Genomic DNA, 21,411 nt, shown 5'->3' with positions numbered 1-21,411 from the left:
GTACATCAGGAACTGCTTGTCCTACAAAATTTCTCCCAAAATGTTAACCAAGAGAGTAAAAATGATAGAAAACCTTCAGCTCTAATATCCCAAGAGTTGGAGTCATAGTTGGACCAAAATATCCTTGTAGCTTACAAATTTAAATAAATAGAAGTTTGTTAGATTAGAAGAAGTTGTTTGTTTGATGTGGAAAAAAATGAAGATTGGAACTGATGCATAAGATGATGTGAGTTCTGACAAATCCTGAATTGCTAAAATGAGGAATGCGTTGGAATGTTGAAACGTGAAGTGCAACACCGCTACAAGGACTTTAAACAACACTGATAACAAGCAGTTCCTAAATGAGCTGCTGAAAATGTTGAACCAACCTCAATAATTAATGACTCTTTTAAAAAATGAAGAATCTATTTTTTTTTTTTTTGATGGAAAAATCTGCACATAAATATAAGATTTATTTTTTAATTTTGTTTTGAAACTAAATATGTGTGGCTAAATTGGTAAATTAATGCAATTTCTTGTTTTGTTTACTGTTATCAAAATTATTGTGTCTCAAAATGATCACATTAAGAGGAGACTACTTACTGTATATGCATATTTTAAGATGAATCATTACTTTATATAATCAACTACCTATTAGTATAAATCATCAAATTTATTTATTTGTTCATTTATTTATTGTTGAGAAGTTATGTTCAATACAGTATTGGACCCCAATTTTGAAATGCGCTGGTCCACAACCTTTCCGGATTTTGGATTATGACTCAAATAGTGAACACTGTCCTGTTGTGTGGTATTTGTTTTATTTTTGTAGTTACGCTAATGTGTGCGCCAAATTTTTTTTTATTTCTTGATCAATCTGAATGAGAGCATACTTCATTATGCTTAAATAAAAGTCGGAGATAATTTACAGTACCGTATATTCTGTGGATATTGCTTTTTATTATTATGCAATGTGCCGATAGATACAATAAAAAATTATATTTATGCTAGAAATAGCTTTGTACATTTGTTCAATAGGCTTGTATTAATACTTATGAGAGGAATAAAAGTGATTATTGGTAACTAAAAGTGAATATTAAAAGATTACTTCATAATTACCACACAACGCTAATTTACACATGACACGTGGCATCAGAGAAATGTAAAATTAACTAAACTAAGAGTACTGTGTTTCCAAATGTTAAAAACTTTGAAAATTTAAAAATAAAAAGAAATTAGAAAGTGAAAACAATTTTTTTATTATGTACTTAAGGGAAAAAATTTTGGATTTCGGGATTCTGAAATAAAGGTCTTCTACTGTACCTGATGTAAAAAAATAAATGCTTTAATATTAGTAAATTTTGTTTTAGGCATCCTGTGGTAGTCATCATTCTGTTCTAGTCACCAGTAATGGGGAAGTATATTCATGGGGTAGAAACTCTGAAGGCCAAGTTGGAAATGGTGTTAGGAAAGAACAGGTAAGTTAATGATATTCTTAGCAATAATTTGAATTTCCTTGATCACTGTCCTTAATCTGTGCTGTATTTCCCTGTGCCAGCTGATAGCCTGTTATGGAAGGAGTTTTAACATCTTTTTGGATTCATTTAAAATTGCATTTCTCTTTCATTATTCTGCTTTTCTGATAAATAATATTATTAAAGTGTACAAAAGGTAAGTAATATTATTTAAAAGCATTTATCTTCCTGATCACATTGAGAAGAATAAAAAATATTTTGTATTTATCATATCTTATGCGGAGGGGGAGATAATTTGTGTTTTCTAATGGCGTACCAAAATTCACGGACATTGTTTGCAGTTTAGCACCATTCTTTTACATTTTTGGTCATTCTTCCACTTGTAAAATCATCTAAATGCTTATTGGAAAATATGTCTGAAATTTCAATGCTCTAACTTTACTTCTTCTCTTTCGATTTTTGCATCTAATAAGAATTTTGCTTACTTGGTAGTTGCATCATATCTCTTGTATCTGTTTTCATGATGCAGTAAAGTGGAAATACAAAATAAAATCATCTGTAAAATCATCTAAATGCTTATTGGAAAATATGTCTGAAATTTCAATGCTCTAACTTTACTTCTTCTCTTTCGATTTTTGCATCTAATAAGAATTTTGTTTCCTTGGTAGTTGCATCATATCTCTTGTATCTGTTTTCATGATGCAGTAAAATGGAAATACAAAATTTTTTGTATATTCCCAAAATGATTATATCTTTACATTCAAGCAAATATTCATGCATTGCTATAGCCTTGATTTAATAGAAATAGAATTGTTAGAAAAACATCCATCTTGAAGTTTTGTCCACTGTTTATCATAACCCTTGTTATTCAGCAAATACAGTACATGTTTTCTAATTTCAACTTAATTTAAATCATTGGATGATTCAAACAAATATTCCTCAACCTTTAAATTCCCCTTAGGGTAATATTGTGCTTTTAATTCAACTGCATTCTTAATATACATGAAAAAATTGTGTGCCATTGCCTGGAAATTTTGGACTTCTTTATTTATTCACACATAAGGCAATAAAAGATTTACAGCACATAGAAAGGAAATACCACCTAGGGCCAGTGGCGGATACAAGTTGAGGGTCATGGGGCATGCCCCCCCCTAAACCGTCGACAACAGTATCCGTCCACATTGTGTTCAAACACTTTATGCATAAAATGTAAACAATTACAGTACATTTTCAGTTCATTAATTATTTTTAAAAGTAAATGTTTGAATTGCTACATCTTTTCATTGCTTATGAAATGAATTTTCAAAATTTATCCCAATTAGGTGCCTTATTACTGGTCGATTTGGTGCTTTTCACTGACCCTCTAGCAGTTTCGGAAATTTTTCGTACCAAACACCGTAGGTTTGTTTAGGGGAGGGGGGGGGGGGCATTCTTCAGCATGCCCCCCCCCAAAATGGTTTTCTGTATCCGCCCCTGCCCAGGGCACCAATGGGAATTCAACCAACAACATATGAAGCCAAGTTTATGCCACAGAGCCAAGGAGCATTAACTTGGAACGCTGCTGAATAAAGCTTTTTGAGTGAAATAATTAAAAAAGTCATTCCAATAAAATTAGTAAAAGAAAAATTATGTTTAGAAAAGTTGCCATTTTCATTTTAATTTCGCTTCGCCAAAATTAGAGGTTCAGTGATTATGCACTTATTCAACAGGGAATGCGTTTTTTACATTTTCTCATAAAAGCTGTGATTCTTTTTGGTAGGGCGATATCTGTGGTTTTCAGTTGATCAGTATTCAACTGCGGTGTATATTTTAATGAAAATATTTTCCTTTGGAAAGAAGGGGGGGGGGGAGGAGAATTTCATTCGTTATGACTATGACATGTTTCATTTAATTTTTTTTTCTTCAAGTAAAACAGGGATTTTCATTTTGTTCTTATTGCACTATGCATTTCAATAAAATTCTTTGTTCTTTGAGTTGGGAGATTTCCACTTGATTCTAATTCTGCGATCAAGATTATTTTTTATGGTTTTATTGCCCAATATCTGAGTTCTGTCTAAATCTATTCTCATTGCTGTTGGTAGATAGTAAGCCTTGGCGATCCTTCGCTGCAAGACCAATGAAACTCATTCACTCAAATATAAAATATTATCTTTTTTCTTTTCTTTTGCATGTATAAATATAGTGTTTCCTTTTTTTTGTTTAATCTAAACTCAGTGATATTTTTTATTCATTGCTTCTTTTATTGGTAATTTCTTTTGGATCAGATGTTGCAAGTTGTTATTATTTTTTTTAAACTTTAAACGCTTAGCTATGGTAGTTTTGAAGGATTTTTGGGATGTTTTTCTTTGGAAGAGGGAGTTTGGACAGACATTTTTTGTTGTCATTATATCAGTATATTTTTATTACTTCATGGAATATGTTTAAAACTTAGGGAAAATAATGTGTGCACATTTTGGTTAACAAAACAGAATCTTTGTTTTTATTTTGGAGTGGGATGGGAAATTTACATTTGCTCAAACAGCCATTTTTAAAAACTTGATAGAACTAGCATACCCATGCGGGTACAACTAGTCTTTTCTAAGTTATAAATTGACTGATTGGAGCCATTTACTTGGCCATCAAGTACAATTCCCATACGTTTGGGAAACTTTTGAAGAACAAATATTGCTCAACTTATGGTACCCTCTTCAAACACAAACTGTTACCTAAACAAACTGCTCCTCTTCAAACACAAACTGTTACCTAAACAAACTGCTCCTTGCATGACCCTCCATTGCATAATCTGTAAATGTAATTTATCCTGTTGATTTTTGAATACAAATGTGCCTATCCATTGTATTTAATATGGGGCTAAAAATTAAAATAAAAAAAATTTGTAAGGCATGTATTTTTTTTTTCTCCTGGACCTCAATGAACATTTTTCAAAAGCATGGAGACCCTACTTAAAACTACTTGCTGACCCCAAAAATAATGTATAATTTTTTTGTTTTTATTTCATATGCTTCATTTGCTTTAAGTATATTAGTTTACATCATTGATTTTTGTCTTTGCCAATACTTTTCATTTGTAACCAAATTTTGGTTAACCTGGGCTGATTATAAAGTAATAATTTTTATGTAATAGTTTTCATAACCAGCATTTCCTAAAAATTTTGAAATCCATTTTCAGAAAATTCCAAGTCTAATAGCTCATCTAAAGGATAGAAAAATTATTAATGCTGCTTGTGGTGCCGATTTTACGATTGCAATGGACTTGAATGGAAAATTGTTTGGATGGGGTCAAAATGATGGTGGACAGGTAAGTTTAATGTACATAGAGTGTTCAAAATACAATACTAAAAAGAAATTTCAAATACTAAAACTTTGAAAGTTTGTATGAAATGGGAATTATGTTTTTTATTTTAATTTCTGGTTATTCTGATGAATCATGTGGCAAATCATATACAATTATGCTTTTATTGTAAAGTTAATAAAATGTCAATAGAGTAGAATACCTGTAAACCACAAATCAACGTAATAAAATTCTCTGTAAACTACATCAGTTTTCAGAAGTAAGCAATAAGTTTGGTACTTAAAAAAAATCCCTATTTCTGCATTTGAAATGTAACAATTTTATTTGCCATATTAAATGTTAAGACTGTTTTTCATCTTTCCACCTCAATTCAAAGCTTTTAAAAGCACAATAGTATATGCAGTAAAAAGAAAAACCAGACTGTCCTTAGAAATACAGCTGCTGTGCAAACCGTTAAATGCTCTATTATAAATCCCATTTATTTGTGATTTATAATTAAATTGTATTATTTGAATCTTAATACTCTATTTAGTAATAACTTATTCTGATGTGCAAGTATATTGATATATTTTGCATATTGTATAATATTGGTAAATGATCTATGTGACGCCAAAGTCTTTATAACGCAAAACGTCCAGTCACTAGGTATGTGTTACCCTAGGCGTGTGTCTTCTACTGAAATACATATTATTTAATTAGTATACTCACCTTTATTTGTGTCATTATTTTTGAGATTTATAATGATATGCTTGAAATTTAATCTTTTTACATTATTTTGAATTATATTTATCAAAAGCTGTGTTTTTTTACGTAATAGTAATGCATACTTTATTTCTTAGATTGGTCAGCGACCTGTTGGTGAAGCAAATATCAAATCAAATTCTGGTACTTCTAGTGGACGTGTAATTACTATACGTACTAACCGTAGAATGATAACTATAACTCAGCCTTGTCGTCAAAGTATTCTCCGTCCTGTTGAAATTATCCTGCCATCTTGTGATATGAAAATTACTGATCTTGATAGTGGAAGCTTTGAAAGTGAATATTCGGTATGTTCATATTTTTAGTTGGTATTAGCATTGAAGTGCTTTCAAAATGTTGTATTTAGCTCGGCCATTGTTTATGGTTACTTCTAGTAGGTAACACTTTCATGTTAGAATGAAAAAAAAAAAAGAAAACAGAAGGTTTCAAAAATGAAAAATATTTGGGTTCAAAAGTTACATTTTCTAGAGAATGACCCTTATATAAAACTGCTACCTATCACAAGGTTTTATTCTAACCGGTTAAGAAATTTGATCTAAGAAATTAGGTCAAATCAATTCTAGAGAATATAATTTTGATGGTTTTGCAATCCGTAATTTAACACTATAAAAATTGCAAGAAATACTTCTGATTTAAAATCAAAATTTCAAAAGGATTTACAAAATTGCTCAATTTTATACCATGAGATTTTCAATGACTTCGCAAAAATCAGCAAAGAAACCAAAAGCAAATTTTTGACTTTCATTGATAAAAAATGTAGGGCAAAACATGGAATGTGCATCTAAAGGGGATAAATATACATGCCAAAAAAAGCTTAAGAGCATAGATTGCTTGCTATGTTGTCAGTCTCATTACTTTTCTAACACACTTTGCTTCATTATACTCAGACTAAAGTGAATATTATGCATAAAAAATTTTTGATTCCAAATCACATTTGATCAGCACTGTGCCTCTTACATTCTTGTTCTCAAAGATGTGAATGCACAGCCCCTATTGAGTACGTTTCAAATGAAAAGCATTCAAAATTTTGATTTCTAATTGCTAGGAAATTTTGGCTGGTTTTATTACTTATACGGAATAAGGACCCAAGCATGTGTTTGATATTCAGTTGTTAAAAGAGCAGGTTCTTATTCAAATTAAATGTACATAATGCTTATTATATCATATTATTTATTTCAATGTTCTATGACATCATCATATCAACATAGTCCCTAGCTTTACTTACAAATGTATAACATTTGACTTGCCTTTGAAAAGAAAAACATTAATTAATTGCTTTAATGAATCCTATGTTTTTTAATTATTTGATTATTTATTTTTTGCAGATACTTAAGCTACTGAATCATAAAATGTTCAGAAGTGGTATTGAACAACAGTTTCCAAAATTGTCAAATTTAGATCAACTGCCTTATGGTCCATATGCTGTACATACTGCATTAAAAGTAATTCTTGCGGGTTGATAACTTGATTATTTTATTTGTTTTTATTCATATATTTATTGGTTTACATTTATTTTTAGGCCTTTCATCGTTACTGTGATTCCAACACCCTCTTGAACCACTGTCTGAATTTTGGAAATTTTCAAGCAGCAGCAAAACTATGTTGCTTAGAAAATCTTTATGATCAGGTACATAGGCAGTATTTCTCACAAAATATGTTTAAGTATTGGTATTTATATTTTAAAAAAATGTAATGATGTGAGTGTGCTTTTATTTATAAATTATACTGATTTTTTTAGGCATTGGAATACCAGCTAAAAGCATTAAGTCATTCTTTCCCTAGTGATGTTAATTTACAAATGGCACTTTTTATTATAGAATACTATTCTAAGTGAGTAATTTATCTTTAAAACATCTTTTAATTAATTGTTCCTTTAAGTAAGCACCGCTGTCAGAAACTGGCAGGGGTGAGTTATTTTAGTTCAATGATTATTTTAAAATTATATTCCTTACGCTGAAGCAGAAAGAATTGCAGTTGTCTTTTTATCAGGGAGCTAGTTGAGGTGCTGACTCTTATAATGCACCCTTCATAAATGACTCAATGAAATAGTGCCTATGCTACTCTTAATTAGCAACCAGAAAGAACAATGAAAAACCTTGACCTAAAATTTGTAACATAGCTCTGTGTCAAGTAAAACACTAGGCAATAAACTCTTCATTGGAAAAATTGTAGAAAGGCAATGAATTTTGTTTTGGAAAACAAAAATAGCAAATAATAAGAAAGACAAACAGGAAAAATAAAGTAACTTTTTTTTTTCTTTCAATACGCCTTACCAGATAGAAAACAAGTTACACAATGCTTTCTGAGATGATATTGGTCAACTGCAAGTTTGAATCTAAATGACTTTTATCCTATTTCCTTCCTACCCCCTTCAAGTAGGCTATTTGCATTTTCTTAAGTGTTTTTTTTTTTTTTGACAAAATTTTTGTCATTCTTGCCAAAGACTTATCAAATTGAAATTAAAGACCAGTGTATGGGCACCATCCTATTGTAAGTCAATGATATTATATGGATTGGTAAGCATGATTTTGTAAGTAGAGATGTTACATTCTCTAGAATAAACTTTTTGAAAATATTCTGAAGAAAATTCAAGAAATGTTTCCTAAAGTTTAGCTACAGTAACATCATGACATTGTACATCTTAGATATGAATGAGTAGTTAGAAAATAAAAATATAATTAAAAATATATATTGCATTTTACAGAACAAGCATCAATTTAAATGTGTTACTATTTTAAAAACTTTTTGAAAATACTTTTCTATATACAAGAGTAGCTCTTTAAACAATGAAATGTTAAATGTTCTTCTGTGTCTTATGATTTCCTTTCTGTTGTTTTTATTTGTTTTGGTTTTGCAACTTTGCTCTTTATTTTCCTGTTCCTAACGGTTAATGATAAACATTGTTTCTGGTAAATATGTTCCTTTTTATTATTTATCCATGTGTGATTTATTGGACTTGATTTTGTAAGCTCCATACAAAAAAGTTTCATTTTTAAATAATTTCAAATTATTTCAAGATTGTAGGCTCTAGAAAATTTTACTACTCCCTTGAAAGTGAAGCTTACAGAATTCGGTCAGAAATGAAAAAGTTATATTTTGAGCTTAATTAATTCCTCTTTGAACATCAATCCAAGGAAACACCTTTCATTTATTGAGCATGAATTCTATAATAATTTGCATTTATCTGTTTCAAATACTATTTCTGGTTTCAATGCTATTGGGGGAGCTTTTTAATCTAGACCCCTTCGTTCAACTCAGAATTATGAAGTTATTTTGGAAATAAAATTTCTAAGTAATGTAAAATTCTCCAGGAAACTTTGCATAATAATTTGTGTTAAGAGTTTACAAAATTAAGGGGGGAACCAGTTTATATGGGTCAAAAAATCCACTTTTTCATGTTATAAAATGTTAGTAAAACTATTCAAGAATATGTTGCAAAAATATCAGTGAAAAATTCCGATTAGTTCCGATGTTATGAGCGCTTAAGTGACTGTGGAGATTCGAAAACGTTCACAGCATTTTTTTCAAACATGTTTTTCTTCAAACAACTTTTTTTCAACTGGTGGACATTCTAGCTCAAAGAGTTATTGACCGATTTTTTTCTTAAAATTATGTGTGAATATTCTTTATTCAATTATACTCTATATAAACCTAACTCTTTAATGACATTTTTAATAAAAATATTTTTTTTTACTCAAGAAATGTAAGAAAATGGTAGAGAAACATAACATTGTAATCAAACACCTCAAAAATGTGCAATTTTCTACTTTTTTGATCACAATTAGGTTCATATTGAAATATGTTGTTTAGGAGAAAAAAAATTGTGATGATTACAGACAAAATTGTCGTTTCGGTAATGGCCCTCAGCAACAAGCTCTGTCCGAGGGCAATTGCCCATGGACAGTAGCTTCTAACTCCGCTAATTCTGGTGGAAATGACTTCAAAAATCACAAGGTGTACTTCAAAAGATGAATAAAATGCCCTCCAAGTGTAAAAAAATTCTGAATATTTCTTTTCTGTTAAAAAAATTCAAAAAAAAAAAAAAAAACCCTGAACTTTTGCTGGATTTTAGTGCATGAATTTAAAACAAAACTTACATAAGAACTTTGACTTAAAAGAAGTTATGTACCGTCAAGATATAGAGACAACTTAGAATTGGAAAACACTGATAATTTTGGGACCAAATGAAAACTTCAAGATAAAGGTAGATTCGAATTATAAGACTTTGAGTTATCGAGAGTTGACTGTATTAGGGTGCTTCAAAAATCTATTGAAAAAATAAACTTGATTTTCTTTTTTGATCTTACCCTCTTATTTTGTGCCACTATATACAATGATAGTTTGTTGAATTTTAGTAAAATATATTTATATTTAGAGGTCGTGCAAGCCACATTGTAATTTCGTTATTTTGACAAGGATACATAATTGCTATAGTTTGGGGGCAAACCTAACCAAGCAGCATCGTAATGCTGTGGTTAGGATCTGCCTGACCTTCATGATGCTGCCTGGTTGGGTTCGTCCCAACCATAGTAAAATTAGTGTGTTTTTTGTATTTGTGAAGACAGCAAATATGCAATTACAAAAAAAAAAAAAGAAAAAGAAAAACCAAGTACAGAAAAATATGAAAAGGCAGAGAAAAAGTCTTGAAGAAGTAGGAAAAATAAACCAAGTACACAAAATATATGATAACTTGCTCATTAGGTGTGAAATTAATTTTTAAGGGAACTTTTATTGCAATTTCTGTATTCTATGCTTTCTCTTGCTGCAAGTTTGAACTAGTTACAAAACTTTCACACATATTGAGTCTTTCACATCTACCTGAAATGATAGATAAATCCTGGAGCACAAAGGCGTACACAATGAAAAAGTGCTCCATTCAGAAAAGTTAAACCGAGCTAAGCTCCCCCAGTAATCTTATCTTGCATGGAGAATAAGAAGTTAGCTTGCACAAATTCCTTTATTGGTTTTATACCGCTCTGAATGGCTGTCTGCTTCTCAGCTTTTCTCACTCCATCTTTAAATTGAAGTAGTATATCGACCATGACTTCTGAAATCATTTTTAAAACAGTACAATAGGTCTGTTAGACGTTGATGGCCTCTTGCATTGCCTGAATATGACAGATAGCATAATTTCTAGACTGGTTTGGCTCTGGCAAACAAAATACAATAATTGTTTTCTTATATTTTGTTTCAATGTCAAAAATATTCCAATTTTAGTACCAGTATTACTGTACTTGTTGTAACCTAGAAAATACCCCCTATGAGCTAATCAAGTGTCCATTAATATAACAGTTCTGCAGCAATATTTGCCACAACAATTCCTCTTCCTGACTAATATAAATGCTCTCAACATTTGTTCATCAGTGTGCAGTGCTGATACTAATACTTGTAGATGATCCTCCTTCATTTATCCAGATATGGTACAATGTTCCATTAGATTTAGATCTCAGTACACCATCAATGAGGCCAGAGCCATGTATGAAGAGTTTTAAAAGCGTTAATGGCCAGTTCGGAGGAGCAGATAGTTGGCCTTTGTAGCATCTTCCACTTTTTAGCCTATACTTTCTACTGTAGCAGCTGCTATCCAAGAGGTTTCTTTGTCACTCATATTAACCCTATTTCTAGCAGAAAATGTTTTTTTTTAATAGATCAGATTTAGTTCAGTTGAGTCGTTAAATGTTTAAACTTACACCCTTTTAAATGCAGTATTATTTTGGTTAAGGGCATTCGAAACAATTGTTCATGTATCCAAAGTGCCAACTTTACACAAAATTCAATCATTTAGTGCGACCTTTAAATATTATATCATTGAGCTGAAATTTCTCACTCATCATATTTATGAACAGTGTAAAAGAGTTACGGGGTAAAAACAAAACAATTTGGAAAAAAACATCTTTGAATCTCCCTAATGTATATATTTATATACAGTGCTGTAGTTAGGAAAAATGTGGGAGGAGGGAGGGGGGATGCAACAAAAAAAAATTTTTTTACAAAAAATAATGCTAGTTGGTTCAAGTAATGTCAATTGGTTTCAATCCACCTTTTCTTTTAGTGAGTCCTCCGAAACCTCAAGTTGAGTTCCCTCAAATATTTTTCGAGCTACAGCATTGTATCTCTCTCTCTCTCTATATATATATATAAATTATGGTGGCCCTTATTTTTCAACTTTATAAAAAGTTAGCTCCCACCCGCTATTGTGTTCCAATGGACAAAAAAATATGTGAAAAATATTAGTTCAGTCGGAAATGTGTAAGGGGTGCCTCAAATAGCATGAAATTATCGAATTTTTGTCGAAAAAAGATTCATCATTTTTCAAATGTTAAAAAAAACCTATCAGATTAAAATTTTTGATGGCCTTATTTCCTGTTACAAGTGTTGTTTTACTCAAACTGCCTTCTCCTGTGACCTAGAATACCATTCCGGCTCAGGCTTCTTTTCAGGAGACTAAGGTTTTTCGCAAACGCAACGTTCACGGCTCAAGGTGTTTCATGCTGCTGCAATGAGTTCTGAAACAATTTCCCAAAAGTTTCTCTGTTAGTTTTTAGTTGAGTTATTTTTGTGAGAACACATAAATTTATGAGTAACTTTAAAATTAATGAGAAATCTAATTTAATTTAATTTTATGAACTTTGTTAGCATGCAATGTTTTCCATAACACGGCATTTGCTTTTGTTAATTGAATGTGCGAAAACATTTGATCTTTCCCTTTTGTATTATGAAAAGTAATATCTATATTTTTTACAAAATAAATCCATAATTATTTTTATATGATTAGGTAAACTTAATTTTTAACTTTATTTTTATGAAATGTGCATTGTTTATTTACTTTCTAACCAAGTATAACATTGCCTGTGTCATTAATTTTTATTTGAGAGTGGTTTGGTGCGGTAACTCTATTTTTACAAAATGTGCATCTTTCACTTGTTTCCTAACTTAGTACAAGATTGTCTTTTATCAATAATTTTCACTGACAAGTGCTTTGTGCTGCTGGTTACTTTTGCCTGACTTTTGTGACGATCAACCTAGACTTGTAAAATTGCACCAACGTCTTCAAATAGCTCTTCACACAAATCAAAAAGTAATTTTTATACTGATCTTCTTGGTTATATTTCCAAACAAATTATTAGAGGAAAGCTACCATCAAGATCAATGACCCTCTGAAAGTTATCCACTCCCTTGCTCATTAGTGCCTCTTCCAGTAAGAAGTTACAATTGTCCACGACCCCACTAAAGTAGTAATTTCTCCTCATTTCCATGTTGGCCTGATTTTGAATAGCTTAAAACATTGACCCCTCGTCCTGCTTTCTGTGCAAAAATTTAACGCATTAATATCTTTCATTTTGATAAATTTAAACAACTGAATCATGTCCCCTCTGATTCTCCTCAGCTCTAGGCTATACATATTAAGCCTTTTAAGTCTGGTATCATAATCTATGTTATCTTTTTTCCCAATCCAAGGCTTGAAATCAAAATTATATAGTTATACTTACACAAAGCTCATATTTTTTAACAAAGTTGATGAAGTTGATTTATTTTACAGAGCAATCACAAATTGCTTACTTTTTTCATTTGACTGTTGAATGCTATCTATTCTTTGATTTTTTTTTCTATGCTTATAATGCAGGTGTCCATGTGCCTCAAAAACTAATTCATAAACAACCTTCTCGACTTTAGGAAATCTTTTTTGCACGAAAACAGTATTCAACACAACATTAAGCATCCAGTCCCTGGCATTCATTTGAACTTTGACTTCTTGAATTCATATTATGGTTGCCATGAAAGCCATTAGTAGAAACAAGAAACACAACAAGTTGTGTCTTATTGCAATTTGTGATTGTGAAAAACATAATTTGAATTCAAGATCTTAAAGTTCAAAGTTAATTTTAGTTAACTGAAAAATTTCCATTTTTTATTCTTATTTTGTTTTGTTTCTTTACCCTAATAAGATGCCTTCTAATTTATTTCTATGTTAAAATTTGGTATGTTTTGTGTGCATAATTAAATTGAAGCTTCAAGTTTTGTATGGAGTACTAATGTTTATATAATATTTTTGCTAGTATGGTTGATGCAGAGAACATTGAAGCAAATCAGAAGTTTCTTACTCATGTAAGTATTTAATAATTCTTGTACCACCAATTTATCTAATTTCAAAGTTTGCACACTCCTCATATAAAGTATACAGCATTTGTACAAAATGTATAACTAATGATGATGAATTATTACTTCCACATTATTACTGTCAAATAGTCTCAAACCGTATAACAATAAATAGTAACTAAACTGAATTCATGCAATATATCACTAGACTTTTGATTAGGAAAAATTCAAAAAGTGTGCTATTATATAGCAATATTTCATCGCCTTTTCGAAAATCTTGAGGAACATAAAATGCATCTCAAACCTTAACAATTTTTAGAAAAGGTAAAAAGTTAACTGTAAAATTTTAAATGTTTCTCATAGAACCTGGGAAAAAAAGTTGTGCTGAGAAATTCCTTAAGTGTTTTTTTCACAAGAACTTACTTTCATACTGCCAATCCGAGTTTCATTATTCTTCAATAATGTGAGATACAGACCTAGATACTTCGTAAAATTCTTTTAAATTGAAAAAATATTTCAGTCTTTTCTCTTTTTGTTAAACACTTTCTCCTCTTTCTTATAAATATTCTTGATGCTCTTAATCAAACTTCTCTCTTACTTAGAAATGACACTGAGTAAAATTTTGATTTTGCATAGCTCAGCTATCTAAGCTTATCACACTTTGAAAATAATTTTTCAGTGAAATAAATGCTGTTGTGTGTAACAGTTTAAGGAATCTCAAGAGTGTCCACCATACTGTCAAATAATTGTGCTCTTATGCAAGTAGATTTTTTTTTTAATGATAGAATTTATTGATTTATTGCATCAAAATTTTCAGCAAAAAATACCTTTTGTAAAATTAGTTTCAAATAATTTTAGCTACTAGTAATTAAACCAATGAATACAGTGAAATTCCGTTACAACTAATATCAATACAACGAAATTTCCGTTTCAACGAAATAAAATTTCAGTCCCGAATAAATTTCTAGTATGTAGATTGAATTCCATTATAACGAAATTCCCGATACAACGAACAAAATTTGCGGTCCCTTGAAGTTCGTTGTAACGGGATTTCACTGTATTACATAAGTCCATTAAAAAAACGAGCTGATGTGTGCATCACATGACTTCCTTTTACACCCATTTAATACTAATAGTGCCTTGTAATAAGCAAGGAAACACTTTAAATATTTTCACCCATGGTATATGAAAATATATATACAATGATTAAAAGAAAAATGCTGAATTATTAAGGACGTTCAAAAGCAATGCGTAGTACAGCAGATAAAGCCCAAAAAGGTGTAAAAGACCCCATTTGGAACATCAGAATGCAACCGAAAAGAGAGGTGCACAACTAGACCCCACTAGGAGTCTACATACCAAATTTCAACTTTCTAGGACGTACCGTTCTTGAGTTATGCGACATACATACGCACATATGTACGTCACAAGAAAACTCGTTGTAAATAACTCGGGGAATTTCAAAATGGATATTTTGGGTATCTATATGTTCTTAGACATTTATCCACGTGTGACTGGGTTGAAAAAAAAACTCAACATTAATTAGGGGGTGAGCAAAATGGAAATTAAGGCCAAATTTTGAGTATACATTTTTTTGTGAATACAATACTTTCTTTTTTATAAAAGGAAGTGAAAAAAAAAACTTTGTTTATTCAAAGTAGAGCATTAATCAAATTTTGTTCAATTCCAATGGAATTGATTAGTATTTCATGAATATTGTAGGAAATAACCACCCAAGTGTTCAACACAGGCAAATTTGTGCATGGATTTAGTTTAAGGAAAATTTTTTTTTTCATAATTAATTCCCATTTTTAAATTCAATTTAAAAATGGGTTAACTAGCATTTGTGTGTGTACTGTGTTTAAACAAACATACAACTATTATTTAAGAAATGAAATTTTTATAATCATGAATTTAAACTTCATATTCTTTTATGAAAAAGCTAGGAATCCATCAAACAGCCAATCTTTTTTTCTATTACATGCATAGTAATTGCGTTGCCCGTCATTCCATGGTCTACATTGAGGCACCCACAGATTGAAAACCACTGGCTTAATAGCGACAGTATGTAATCCTGTGCATTAGCGTGCTAAATCTGCAAGTAAACACTGTTAACTCAGCTTTCTTTCATGTGTCACTTATATTTGAACTTGTTTCTGAAAAATTTGCAAAGTACTCATTTTTATTAAAGACTGTTTCTAAACTTATATTCTCCATCATGATGCCTGCGTTTTTCTTTTGGTTGCCAAAAAAAAAAAAAAAAAGAAATATTATAGCAATGATACTGTTATAGTTTTGTAAATAAATAGATCAAATTAAATTCAAGGCTAACTTGAGCAAGTATATATTTCTGCATTTGTAACTTCAAATAATACTGGTTTTTTAGCTTTCTTTGATTCAAGTAAAGTAAGTTATCAGTTTAATAGCATTTTCAAAAGCATTTTTTTTTTTGGTCACCATACTTTTTCAAAATTGCTTCAAGCAAAAAAATTCAGCATAAAAACTGGCAATATTTAGAACAGATAATTGTGAATATAAGTTGTTCTCTCTTTATGCACACTACATTTATATGAATTTTAATTTTACATTTAAATGAAAGTCAATACCGTTCTTTTTGTTTTCTTTCCCTTAAGATAAGGGTAGGTAACAGGTAAATCTTTGAAATTTGAAGAAATTTCACCTCAAATAAATTTTAAAATAAAAAGCTCTAAAATATAATATAAAACATGTGTTTTTTTAATTCTAAAAATATTTCTATTCGTTCTGTTTGCATGTTTCTAATTTAAACCAGGCTAGAAATCTGAGGGATCATTCAACAGGACAGGGCCCCACTGCACTATTTTTTGACGGTCCATCAATACTTGGATCTGGCATTTCTGCACCATTAGATGAGGAGACATGGGAGCATTGAAAAGGCCACCATGCTGCCCATACTTAACACCAATAAATTTCTTTTTCTGGGGTGTATACGTAAAGTTTAAGGTTTATTCCAGAAAACGTGTCACAGTACTAGAGTTGAAGAACTCCAACTTTGATGCATTTAAGAAAATTCATTTTTATCAGAATTTGTATCAAACTGTGCGTGAGAGTGTCAGGTACAGGTTGCAGGAATGCATTAATGCTGAAGGTGGACATTTTTTGCTATTTTAGTATTAAATATGTAATTATCTGTACGTAGTTAAGACTGCGATAAAAGTATTGCTGTGTAAGTAACTGTATACCTACTTTTATGTCACCCTGTATTGTTTACATGATGCATTCAATTTACCATGTATTTATGAATGTTTATGATTATTCTCAATAAAAAATATCTGTGTGCATTGATTCCTAATAAAACCACAATTATTTTTGTTTTCAGATTATCAAGTTTTTTATGCAAAATAAGCTTTTGGTTTCGCCTCTTGAATCCTTTTTCAAAAAGCATCATAGTATCTTCTCATATCCTCTATGTTTAATTATATTCAGGTATGTACATATATATCTTTCTAAATCTTACTTTCACCTTTGCTTTTTGCTCATCAAAATAGCTGAAAAAATTCTCAGGACGCCTGATCTATTTTCTATTCTGGATTTTTTAAAAAAAGGATAAATTTATGAATTTTTCTTTGTTCAGTATAAGGATTTTATAAAGCAGTTTGAACCCTACACTAGTATATCTCAGTCAGTCTATCATATTTTTTGGGCAATAGTCATTTATTGTAACTTGTTACAAACCCTGGACGGAACTAAAAAGAACTTTTTTATTTTTTTTTATTTTTAGAAATGTTTTCAGGTTTCAAATGTGTTCAGAAATGTTTTAATAGGTTTTTTTTAAAAGTTGTACTTAGTAGATCATTGATTTAATTTTCATTTTCAAAATTTCCATACTTTTCCCCATAGATATCCCCATTGAGCCTATGGAAACCTGCACTTGGAATCATTTCTTGTTAGACCGTTGAATTAGTAGGAAAAACTGGGTAAAATTTTATATTCGTAGTTATTTACCCCTCTTAAAGTAGTATTTACGGTCTATAACAAAAGTCTGTTTACCTTATTTCAATGTTGGTCTGGTTAAACCTGTGAGGTGGTTGGTTATAGTAAAGCTCCGATTTTAAGACGCTGTAATTGAAAAATTACTGGTCACAATGACTTGATATTTCACCAGAACTGTCATGAAGCAATGGAATTTGGTGGGTGAAGGAAAAAAGTAATTCCAAAATGTGCCAATAGATGGCGCTGTCAGGTTAATTTTTAAGGGGAAACCTACTAAAAGCATTCCGAAACGCAAAATTTTGTTTGCAAAAAATATACAATAGATTTCAAGTGTGTTTGAACAATTTTTTAGTGTTTACAGCCAGACTGTATTACTGACTAGAGAAAAAGAGGAACTTAATGACACAAATACCTTATGAGTAGTTTAAACTGTTTGATGTGCTATCTGCTTTGTATATTTTGATGAGACTGAACTCTAGCAATTTTCAAGAAAGGGGATAGTTTAAGTGGAGAGATGCATGTAGTGTTATTTCATGAGCCGTGACGCCATTTCCTCAGTCATTTATCACCATAAAATAGCACAGCTAAAGAAGTACTGCACAGCATTGTAGATTATTATAATACAAGCTAATTATTTTCCATGTATTTGCTTGCATTCGAATTGGATGGAGCCGCAGTCAATACGGTCAACTACCCATTGTGAATTTTAGAAAAATTGTTGTTGATCTGCCCACAGTAAGTGTTGATGCCCTTAGTGATGAACAAAAATAGTTAAATAAACTATGTGAAGCAATATGTTCTCAAAATTATTGCTCTCTCATGAACCTGCCTGAGGGCTTACGCTATCATACTATTTTTTTTCTTGACCAAAGAGTCTTACTGAGCCACTATTTTCCCTGCTGGTCATTAAAAAGTTTCCTGCATAAAAATTTGAAGAGACTAAAATGTTTTTTTTCATTACATATTCGCCAAAACTTCAAGGGCCTGGAGAGAGGGGGAGGGATCTAAATATATTTTGCTTTCAAAACAATTCTTTTTCAAGCATTTAATACCAATACACAACTTTTCCGACCATAGGCAGTTTCGATTTATAGAAAAAGTTAAAATGTCCCCCCCCCCATGTGCAGTGTTGCCAGATTGGGGGAAGTTTCCCCATTTTGGGGAAATCTGGTGCTCTCTGGGGAAATTTTGGGGAAATGGGTTTTGAGGGGAATTCCTTGGGGAAAAATATTTTTTTCGTATTTAAATTCACGTCTTGACATCTGGTAGTTGTACTGTTTGTATCAAACAGCATTGTTTTAGCTTTGCTCAACTTTATGGAATTCGCATTTCACATTATGTGGAATATTATGCTACAGAATTCGCATTAATAGTTCTGCGTGAGTAACTAGTTGAAAGGTGAAACAGGCAAAAATTAGTGTGATGAAGAATGTTCTTAGATAAATATTAGGACTCGACCGATGCATCAGCCTGGCCGATGCATCGGCGCCGATGGTTCAACAATTTAGCCATCGGCGGCCGATGCTAACTTGCAGGAAACATCGGCCCATCGGCCTTAAAAACATCGAAAAGCCGATGGAATTGGCCGATGTTTTTGAAAAAAAAGACTTTCGTTTTACTTTTTAATGCAAAGTAAAGGGAGTTATTGTTTTCAAACAAAATTGTTTACTTAAATTTCAGTCTGAATTTATATTTTAGTCACCCCTGAAAGAGAGAGTTTTTAATACTGCATTCAGATACCAAACACGTTAATTATTGCGTTGTTTCTTGCGGCTGGATGTACGTATGTATCTCTCATAAGTCATAACTAAAAAATGGTAAGCTGTAGAAGGCTAAATTTTCGCCTGTGGGAAGTGCGCACGTTCCAGTTGTGACTTTCCCTTTTTGTTTTCGATCGGGTGTTCTAAAAAGCCTATTAACTGATTTTTTGTGGCTATTAATTACTTATTTCAATGCAAAACTAATATAGCGTCTCAGACTGACGATCATTTGGTGATATATTGCAGAATTGGAGACCATGGAAACAAATATGAGATGGCGAAACCAGTTTTGTTTCATTTTGTTCGATTCCCGTTGAACCGACGGTAATTTTTTATTTTTCGATGTTTGTAATATGAATCACAGTAATGCAGTCTTTTCTGTATCGCTTCGGCGGAGCTACAAGTTTGGGGCCCGTCGAAATACATTTTGGCGCCGTATTTCTCTATCACAAAAGTTGTAAAACATTTATCGAAAGCATTTTTGTAACTCCTACGGTGCCCCTATGGTTATGGGGCCTTCTCGCGCAAATGCAACATTTGCTACATTTTAAATCCGCCACTGCACGTCAAAACAAACTCGGGTGCAAGTTTTAAAAGGGTTTTTCTGCTCAATGTTTATGATTATTTTGAACTCTTTTTTTACGACTATTTTTTGTATTTCCGAGAACACTTGCGTGCTCCTCCTCCCACTCCCACAATTTCTGAAATTAAACTAAAGTTGTACTTCCGAGTTGTTTAAAACTAACACCATTCATAAAATTAGAGATTTTTTTTTTCAAGTTTTATCTATTGTTTAGGAAGAATTTCGAGCATTAATTAGAAATTGATTAAAGACGTTTTGAATGGTGACATAATTCGGAAAACAAAGGGATTTTGAATTTTTTCTTCAGAAGTGCTGAAGTAGATTCAGAAACTCTTCCGAGGCGTTGGTGGTAGCGGTTTTGAACTAAAAAAATTAAGCCGAAGTTGGGGCCGAAGTTTAACATTGTGAGTTATTCCAAAATCAGAGGGTGACCCCCTAATCCACCCTCGTCGTTTCAAGCATTTCTTAAATATTTAGCGATTATTTATTTTGGTCAAGAAATGTCATTTTGCGTATTTTTTATACTTGTTTCACCTATATTTTGTAATGCGCCACCTTTTCTGCATCATTCATAGCGATCGATTTTTTTTTCTGTTGTAACTATTTTTATGTATTTATATAAAATCAATGAATAAGTTATTTTCGTTTTCATCATATGTTTAATAATATGTTATAGAAAAGTTTCAAGGATTTTCTACTATGCAATTTTTTAAATTTCAGAAAATTATTGTTAAATTGAAAAATTTAATTTGAACGTGATTGTAGTGCTTCATAAAAGATTAATCAATCAAATTGTTCAATATTACGTGTGCAAACATCAAATCAAGTAGTATATATATGTATTCAGTTATTAACTTGGTGTAAATATTGAGTTTGTTTATTGTAGCTGCGTTTTAAGAACCTCGCTCATTTCATGGCTATTTCCTTTTTCCGCAAAATTTATGTCACTGTTATACATTTTATGAAAAATGCCAACTTTTCTACTCATAAATTTTAAATAAGTATAAAAATATTCCTATTATGATTTAATATTATAATTTATCTGTTACCTTTTTTGTTTAACTTGATGACTAAAAAATGTCTACGTGCAATCTTTCCACTTTAATAACGTACTTTGTTGACGGTTTCAAAGTTTTTTTTTTTTTTTTGAATGATTAAACAACATAATTTAATGCTTTTTAACTATGTTTAGTTTACCTAAATTCAAACATTATTACAATAATACTGAAATCTTAGTTATATGTTCAATAATAAAAAAAATCAATTGGTTAAGACTGTCTCTTTGTTTCCCCTCCATTTTTTTTTTTTTTTTGGCTGTTGTTCTTTGTCTTCCATCATACAGCAGTCAAAAAAGGAGAAGCATAATTACACCCTATACAGATTGTACGTAGTACGATCCAAAAGTTCGAGGGACAAGCTGTATAAAACCTTACCTAGAATAGTTCACATTACCGAAGCACATCCACCTACAAAAGGTCATCTTGAGGGACTA

The 21,411-nt window shown here is 31.1% G+C and overlaps 1 protein-coding gene across 1 annotated transcript in view; it reads left to right on the top strand.

Annotated features, from left to right (window-relative positions):
• The window catches only part of LOC129231695 (uncharacterized), a 107,611-nt gene that overhangs the window by 82,177 nt on the left and 4,023 nt on the right, over positions 1 to 21,411 (top strand). The window contains exons 23-30 of the mRNA XM_054866059.1: positions 1,350 to 1,457; positions 4,623 to 4,751; positions 5,585 to 5,794; positions 6,833 to 6,949; positions 7,027 to 7,134; positions 7,246 to 7,337; positions 13,565 to 13,613; positions 16,963 to 17,069. Coding sequence (XP_054722034.1) covers positions 1,350 to 1,457; positions 4,623 to 4,751; positions 5,585 to 5,794; positions 6,833 to 6,949; positions 7,027 to 7,134; positions 7,246 to 7,337; positions 13,565 to 13,613; positions 16,963 to 17,069 — 920 coding nt within the window. The remainder of the gene's footprint in view (positions 1 to 1,349; positions 1,458 to 4,622; positions 4,752 to 5,584; positions 5,795 to 6,832; positions 6,950 to 7,026; positions 7,135 to 7,245; positions 7,338 to 13,564; positions 13,614 to 16,962; positions 17,070 to 21,411) is intronic.

This window comes from Uloborus diversus, chromosome 10 (assembly GCF_026930045.1).
Source record: "Uloborus diversus isolate 005 chromosome 10, Udiv.v.3.1, whole genome shotgun sequence".
NCBI classification, from domain to species: Eukaryota; Metazoa; Arthropoda; class Arachnida; order Araneae; family Uloboridae; genus Uloborus; species Uloborus diversus.
Note: the sequence above shows the minus strand (reverse complement) of the source record. Positions and strands in the feature narration are given on the sequence as shown.